The 8,617-nt window shown below is 40.9% G+C and overlaps 1 protein-coding gene across 1 annotated transcript; it reads left to right on the top strand.

The window, feature by feature from the left end:
- Positions 1–448: 448 nt before the first annotated feature.
- Positions 449–1,330, top strand: LOC127319167 (basic blue protein-like). Its single transcript, XM_051349380.2, has 2 exons — positions 449–796; positions 888–1,330. Exons 1-2 carry the CDS (start codon positions 616–618, stop codon positions 1,238–1,240), a joined length of 534 nt encoding a protein of 177 aa, XP_051205340.1. The 5' UTR covers positions 449–615; the 3' UTR covers positions 1,241–1,330.
- Positions 1,331–8,617: the final 7,287 nt, after the last annotated feature.

Genomic DNA, 8,617 nt, shown 5'->3' on the forward strand with positions numbered 1-8,617 from the left:
GCTGCGAAACGGAAGTTTCGTATTGGCTTTTGTCAGAACAATAGTTTTCAAAGTCAAAAGAAAACAAGAAACAAAAGTTCAAGACACAAGCTACCCACATCAATCACAAGGGAGCTAGCTATATATTTAGAAACGGTCAGATAAACATGTGCTATCTAGCTGTGGGGAAACAATCAGTCTCTAATAGTAGTATATAACAATATAACCGCGTTGACGGCGTACGTGATCTTTGGCTCCACTCAACCATTCTCCTCCATATGTCCTCCCGGCTGCTGAATTAACAAGGTGGAACTCGTGGATCATATACACTTTCAGTCTTTGACATCGTCTCTCGACAGCTATATATCCACCAATGGACTCTATCGATCAATCATCATCGATCAGGTCATCATGTGTTCTTGTAGAACCAGTCCGCGCCTCAACGGCCGGTCGATCGCCTTGTCACGTCGACACTGCCCAATACATATATGGCCACAAGCCACTAGCGGCATCCGTACATACATGATACATCACGTCAACGCCGCCATTTCCTGAACTACCTAACCGGCCGGCCTAGCCTGTCATCAAGCTCAATCAGCAACCATCCTCTCGCCAACACCGACGACCTCCATCGATATGCATATGCCACCGTCTCAGCTGCTGGCAGCGGCCTTGGTCTCCGCTCTGCTGCTCTTGTGGCGGCCGGCGGGCGCGGCCGAGTACAGCGTCGGCGGCGACGGCATCAACGGCTGGGACACCGGCACCAACTACGCCACATGGGCGCAGGCCCAATCCTTCGTCGCCGGCGACGCCCTACGTCAGTTCTTCTTCTCTCCACACAACGTCGCAGCGTAAGCAACTAACTAGCGAGGTGCGTGAATATATTGACCGATCGATCTTCGTTGCAGTGTTCAACTACGTCAAGAGCCAGCACAACGTCTACGAGGTCACCGAGGCGGCCTACCGGTCCTGCGACGCCACCGCCCCCGGCTCCGTGCTCGCCACCTACGACACCGGCTTCGACAGGATCGTGCTCCCCGACGCCAAGACCTACTGGTTCATCTGCGAGATCCCCAACCACTGCATCGGGGGCATGAAGCTCGCCGTCAACGTCTCCGGCGCCGGGGCTCCCGGCGGATCGCCGACGATAGACGTTCCGCCGCCTTCCCCGTCGGCGGCCACCAGGAGCAGCTGGACAGCGGCGTGGGGAGGGTTGGTGGTGCTCGGCGTGGTGCACGTCATGGTCAACCTGGCTGCCTAGCTACTTGACCTGTTCACAGTTGGCTGGCTCCCACACGCTATAGCTTAGCTGTTTTGTTCGTTCTCATGTATACATTTTTTTGTTATATGTTTTTCACGAATCAATCATTATTTGTTCACAAACAATTCTGTTGGAGCCGCTGGCTTCTTCGAAATCTGCATAAAATGTGTTCTGACTGTTTTTCTTTTTCCGGATTTGTCTAGTTCTGACTACATGTTCCAATATGACAGAATTATAGTTTTATTGTAAATCAAACTTCTCTAAGTTTAACCAAATTTAAATAAAAAATGTGAATATCTACAACGTCAAATCGGCATAGCATGAAAAAACTGTCATACAATGGATCTGATGAAAGTATATTTGTATTTCATTTGTTGATATATTTTTCTGCAAACATGGTTAAACTTGAAATAGTTCGACTTATGATAAAACTAGAAATGCAACTGTTCTTGAATGGAGAGTACTACATTTTTGTTTGTCTAGCATATATCTAGTTTCAGTTCATACTAGTTCAACAACACAACATGTTGCTCAATATTTGGAATGACAATATATCCAACACAACATCCGAGAGTTATTTATCACGCTAACTCCCCAAAGATGTATTTTTTGCATGTTGTAGTAAATCTTGATTCACCAATTCAATAAAAAGTTAAGGGATTTGGTAATTGTCAGCTAGCTGAGAACAAAGTTAGTGCTCAGTCAAGTCCATCACCGCTTGATCGTTCTTGTGCTAAGATTCGTTCTTTAGGATCATCCATGTCCTAAGATTCGTGCTATAGGTGGGCTAGCATGGATCGACCTGTTTGTGTGTTTGTGCAGGCCGTTTGATGCTATTGGATCTTACCAAGTCTCAATGGACTATTTATGCATATGAGCTGCATTGTTTTTGCTATTGTATTGCAGTTTGTGTGATGGTAAAAAATACTTGTTTGTGCAGTTTTTAACGGAAGTGATTGTGTGCGGTGAAGGCAATTAGAACTCGTCATTTTTTCACCGCGTGCCTATATATTTTGCATAGATTATCCTTTTGTTGATTTTTTTTGTCCAACAATATGTCTCCAAATGAGTCAAGATTTTTTTTTCTCGGTTGCAAGTCGGGTTGCAACAAAAAATTCTCTAGTTGAAATAGATTTATTGTCTAGTTGCAAGTCAGGTTGCAACTGAGTTTTTCTGCATTTGCAAGTCGGATTGCTACAGAGTTTTTGTGTAGCTACAATTCGGGTAGCAACTGTTTTCTAGTTGCAAGTGATGTTAGAAATGAGAATTTCTAGTTACAAAGTAGGTTGTAACTGAGTTTTGTTCAGTTACTAGTGGGGTTGTATCTATTTTTCAAAGAATTGTCTCCCATTTTCTAGTTCCCTTTATTATTTTAGAAAAGAATGAAGAAAAACTACCAGCATGACGTACCCTATAGCCACATCGACCAACAAAACAACATCAATAGAAAGTGGGTGAACTAAAAATGTTGACTAACAAACATAAAATGGAAATAGTTGAGGTGAGACAGAACAACCGACATCAAATACGACAACGTGAACCGACTGAGAACTAATTTTGAGTTCTAGTTGGACCTAAAAGTTGAAGTAGGAACCTGAAACCAGCTGTTACTTTCAAATAAATAGTAGTACTAATTTAGCATGTCTCTGAAAAATAATTATAATACAACAACCACATTTTTAGTTGGTGCAAACTGTAGTTTACTATATTTCTTAGTACTTGAGAAAAGTTTCTCCATGTTAAGTTGCTAAGCGCACAATTGTGGAATGGTCTGCACTGAGATAACATGTTAACCATTCTCCCATTATATTCCAAAATGGAATGAACACTTTTGTAGCTACATATGGCAAACAAGCCACATATGACACATGCATACTTATACTATTGTAAAAGTTTAACTTTTCCTTATGAACTATTGGCCTTCCTCTCTATTCATCTATATATCTTTTTTCCGGAACCATTTGACTGCCTAAAATATCATATATCCAAATACTTTTCTCTTAGGTTGGTTCCTGGTGGACAAACCTTTGCCTAGAAGGTCCTCAATCTGTTAAAGAAAAATCACACATGCTAGCTACGTGTGGTGTGTGTAAATTTTAGTTACATAATATGACTGCTTATTATCTGCTTCACAAATATAAAAATATAAGTTTTTCTGGACATCTTCTACATTTTTTGAATGGTCACCAGGGAGGGGGAGGTTGCCCACCTGAATCTTTTCATTCGAAAAAAGGCTCAAAATCCGGCAGAGGTTTTACAACAGAGGTACAAGTGGTAGACAGAGAAGAGGTATGGGACTGGGGAGAGAGTACATGCAACATCATCTAGTGATGTCTACGCACGCTTCTATTCCTGTAGACAGTGTTGGGCCTCCAAGAGCGAGAGGTTTGTAGAACAGCATGACAAGTTTCCCTTAAGTGAATCACCCAAGGTTTATCGAACTCAGGGAGGTAGAGGTCAAAGATAGTCCTCTCAAGCAACCCTGCAATTAAGATACAAGAAGTCTCTTGTGTCCCCAACACACCTAATACACTTGTCAGATGTATAGGTGCACTAGTTCGGCGAAGAGATAGTGAAATACAAGTAATATGGATGAATATGAGTGGTAATAACAATCTGAAATAAATATGGCAGCAAGTAAACATGTAGCAGAACTTGTTGGAAACGGTGTTTCAATGCTTAGAAACAAGGCCTAGAGATCATACTTTCACTAGTGGATACTCTCAACATTTCAATCATAATTGAATATAAATATAAGCACTTCACTATGCTATTCTGAATTACTCTCTGGCGGGATAACGAACACCAATTCACCGTGTAGGGCTGCAAAAGCAAACCTTAAAGATGTATTCCCAAGTACTAATAAACACCCCACGCTATCACTGTGAGCATTCATAGGAGGTACTAACACACCACAATTTCATAGAGACATCCAACTCAAATCATAACCCAGTGAACAAGTATTCTGTGAAATATAGCCTAAGAGACCCACACGGTGCACACACTGTCACCTTTACACACGTGGGACAAGGAGTCTCCAGAGATCACATAAGTAAAATCCACTTGAATAGCATAACGACATCTAGATTACAAAGCTCATCATATGGATCTCAATCATGTAAGGCAGCTCATGAGATCATTGTATTGAAGTACATGGGAGAGATAGATGAACCACATAGCTACCGGTAGAGCCCTTAGCCTCGGGGGAGAACTACTCCCTCCTCATCATGGGAGACAGCAGCGGCGATGAAGATGGCGGTGGTGTCGATGGAGATGGCTTCCGGCGGCAATTCCCCGTCCCGGCGGCGTGCCGAAATAGAGACTTCTGTCCCCCGAACTTGGCTTTGCGATGGCGGCGGCTGCGTAACTTTTCTCGTCTCTTGGCTTATCTTTTTAGGGTTTTCGAGGCGGAGAGAATATATAGGCTGAAGGGCGGCCTCGGAGGAGCCAGGGGTGGCCCCCCCATAGGCTGGCGCCCCCTTGGTCGTGCCGCCATGTGGGGTGGGGCCCTCAGGGCTCCCCTCTGGTCCCTCTCTGGCTCTCTGGAAGCTTCCGTGAAATATAAGATCGTGGGAGTTGATTTCGTCCATTTCCGAGAATATTTCCTTTGTAGGATTTCTGAAACCAAAAACAGCAGAAAACATGAACTGGCACTTCGGCATCTTGTTAATAGGTTAGTTCTGGAAAATGCATCAAAACGATATAAATTATGAATAAAACATGTAGGTATTGTCATAAAACTAGCATGGAACATAAGAAATTATAGATACGTTGGAGACGTATCAAGCATCCCCAAGCTTAGTTCCTACTCGCCCTGGAGTAGGTAAACGATAACAAGGATAATTTCTTAAGTGACATGCTACCAACATGATCTTGATCAATACTATTGTAAAGCATATGAGATGAATGAAGTGATTCAGAGCAATGGTGAAGATAATGACTAAACAACTGAATCATATAGCAAAGACTTTTCATGAATAGTACTTTCAAGACAAGCATCAATAAGTCTTGCATAAGAGTTAACTCATAAAGCAATAAATTCAAAGTAAAAGGCATTGAAGCAACACAAAGGATGATTAAGTTTCAGCAATTGCTTTCAACTTGTAACATGTATATCTCATGGATAGTTGTCAACATAAAGCAATATGACAAGTGCAATAAGTAAACATGTAACAATCAATGTACACAGTTGACACAAGTGTTTGCTTCTAAGATAGAAGGAAGTAGGTAAACTGACTCAACATAAAGTAAAAGAAAGGCCCTTCGCAGAGGAAAGCATGGATTACTATTTTTGTGCTAGAGCTTTTATTTTGAAAACATAGAAACAATTTTGTCAACGGTAGTAATAATTTATATGCGTTATGTATAAGACATCTTATAAGTTGCAAGCCTCATGCATAGAATACCAATAGTGCTTGCACCTTGTCCTAATTAGCTTGGATTTACATGGATTATCATTGCATAACATATGTTTCAACCAAGTGTCACAAAGGGGTACCTCTATGCCGCCTGTACAAAGGACTAAGGAGAAAGTTCGCATTGGATTTCTCGCTTTTGATTATTCTCAACTTAGACATCCATACCGGGACAACATAGAAAACATATAATGGACTCCTCTTTAATGCATAAGCACTCAACAACAGATAATATTCTCATAAGAGATTGAGGATTAATGTCCAAACTGAACCTTCCACCATGATACATGGCTTTAGTTAGCGGCCCAATGTTCTTCTCTAACAATGTGCATACTCAAACCATTTGATCATGATAAATCGCCCTTACTTCAGACAAGATGAACATGCATAGCAACTCACATGATATTCAACAAAGGTGTAATATTTGATGGCGTCCCCAGAAACATGGTTACCGCTCAACAAGCAACTTATAAGAAATAAGATACATAGCAACATATTCAATACCACAATAGTTTTTAAGGCTATTTTCCCATGAGCTGTATATTGCAAAGACAAGGAATGAAATTTTAAAGGTAGCACTCAAGTAATTTACTTTGGAATGGCAGAGAAATACCACATAGTAGGTAGGTATGGTGGACACAAATGGCATAGTTTTTGGCTGAAGGATTTGGATGCACGAGAAGTATTCCCTCTCAGTACAAGGCTTTGGCTAGCAAGGTTGTTTGAAGCAAACACAAGTATGAATCGGTACAGCAAAACTTACATAAGAATATATTGCAAGCATTATAAGACTCTACACTGTCTTCCTTGTTGTTCAAACACTTCACCAGAAAATATCTAGACTTAGAGAGACCAATCATGCAAACCAAATTTCAACAAGCTCTATGTTAGTTCTTCATTAATAGGTGCAAAGTACATGATGCAAGAGCTTAAACATGATCTATGAGAGCTCAAAACAATTGCCAGGTATCAAATTATTCAAGACCATATACCATTTACCACATGAAGCATTTTCTGTTTCCAACCAAATAGCAATTAACGAAGCGGTTTTCAACTCCGCCATGAACATTAAAGATAGAACTAAGAACACCAGTGTTCATATGAAAAAGCGGAGCGTGTCTCTCTCCCACATAAGCATGAATTTATTCAGAGAATAAAAATAACAAAACGAAAATAAAAGCACACAGACGCTCCAAGTAAAGTACATAAGATGTGACGGAATAAAAATATAGTTTCACTAGAGGTGACCTGATAAGTTGTCGATGAAGAAGGGGATGCCTTGGGCATCCCCAAGCTTAGACGCTTGAGTCTTCTTGAAATATGCAGGGATGAACCACGGGGGCATCCCCAAGCTTAGACTTTTCACTCTTCTTGATCATATTGTATCATCCTTCTCTCTTGATCCTTGAAAACTTCCTCCACACCAAACTCAAAACAAACTCATTAGAGGGTTAGTGCATAATAAAAAAATTCACATATTCAGAGGTGACATAATCATTCTTAACACTTCTGGACATTGCCCAAAGCTACTGAAAGTTAATGGAACAAAGAAATCCATCAAGCATAGCAAAACAGGCAATGCGAAATAAAAGGCAGAATCTGTCAAAACAGAACAGTCCGTAAAGACGAATTTTTTTGGGGCACTTAACTTGCTCAGATGAAAAATCTCAAATTGAATGAAAGTTGCGTAAATATCTGAGGATCATGCACGTAAATTGGCAGATTTTTTTGAGTTACCTACAGACGGGGCTGCTCAATTTCGTGACAGTAAGAAATCTGTTTCTGCGCAGTAATCCAAATCTAGTATCAACCCTATTATCAAAGACTTTACTTGGCACAACAATGCAATAAAATAAAGATAAGGAGACGTTGCTACAGTAGTAACAACTTCCAAGACACAACAAAACAGTAGCAAAAAAAATAAAAACATGGGTTAGCTCCCAAGAAGTGCTTTCTTTATAGCCATTAAGATGGGCTCAGTAATTTTAATGATGCTCGCGCAAGAAATAAGAGTTGAAGCAAAAGAGAGCATCAAGAAGAAAATAAGAAACACTTTTAAGTCTAACCCACTTCCTATGAAAAGGAATCTTGTAAATAAACAAGTTATTGAAGCATGAAGCCACTATTATAGAAAGGCAACACAAGCGCAACTTCAAGATTCTCAACATAAAGAGGGGAAACTTAATATTATTAAGATGCATATAACCATGTTTCCCTCTCTCATAATAACTTTCAATAGCATCATGAACAAACTCAACAATATAACTATCACATGAAACATTCTTATCATGAGCTACATGCATAAAATTATTTCTCTCCACATAAGCATAATCAATTTTATTAGTAATAGTGGGAGTAAAACTACCATAACCATCATTGTAATCATCATAAATTGCAGGCATGGTATAATCATAATAACCTTTATCCTCCATAGTAGGTGTGAAAGAACATCTCTCACATTATGTTTTGTGTGTTTTATGTCAATATATGTGATACACTAATATTTGTTTAAGTGGTACAGGGATTACATAGTTTCATATCTGTGTGTGTTGGATTTGGTCGGTCTGTCAAAAGTTAACAGCAAAAAGATGGCCAGGCCGGATAATCCGGGCCGGATATTGTTGAAATATCCGGCCCCCTGATTTTGGCTAAGTCTTCGAGGAAAAGCAGCGCAGTACAAGGGCCGGACATTTGCCCGGATATTGTCCCGGTATTGTACCAGGGACGGAATATCCGGGCCGGATATTTTGGAAATATCCGGCCCCCTCGTTTTTGGCTAAGGACTGGAAGAAAAGCTAGTCAGTACAAGGGCCGGACATTTGGCCGGATAAAGTCACAGTTTTGTCCCGAAGGCCGGATTATCCGGGGGGGGGGGGGGGGGATTATCCGGCCCTTACTTAGGCCGGAATATCCGGCCCCCCGGAAGCTGCAACGGCTCAATTTTGAGGGGAGGTATAAATAC

This window comes from Lolium perenne, chromosome 7 (genome assembly GCF_019359855.2).
Source record: "Lolium perenne isolate Kyuss_39 chromosome 7, Kyuss_2.0, whole genome shotgun sequence".
Classification (NCBI taxonomy): domain Eukaryota; kingdom Viridiplantae; phylum Streptophyta; class Magnoliopsida; order Poales; family Poaceae; genus Lolium; species Lolium perenne.

Excerpts from the sequence above, each read along its gene's own strand:
- LOC127319167 (XM_051349380.2), top strand. The coding sequence starts at position 616 with ATGCATATGCCACCGTCTCAGCTGCTGGCAGCGGCCTTGGTCTCCGCT. Across the intron at positions 797-887 it reads CGTCGCCGGCGACGCCCTAC|TGTTCAACTACGTCAAGAGC; the intron begins GTCAGTTCTTCT and ends TCTTCGTTGCAG.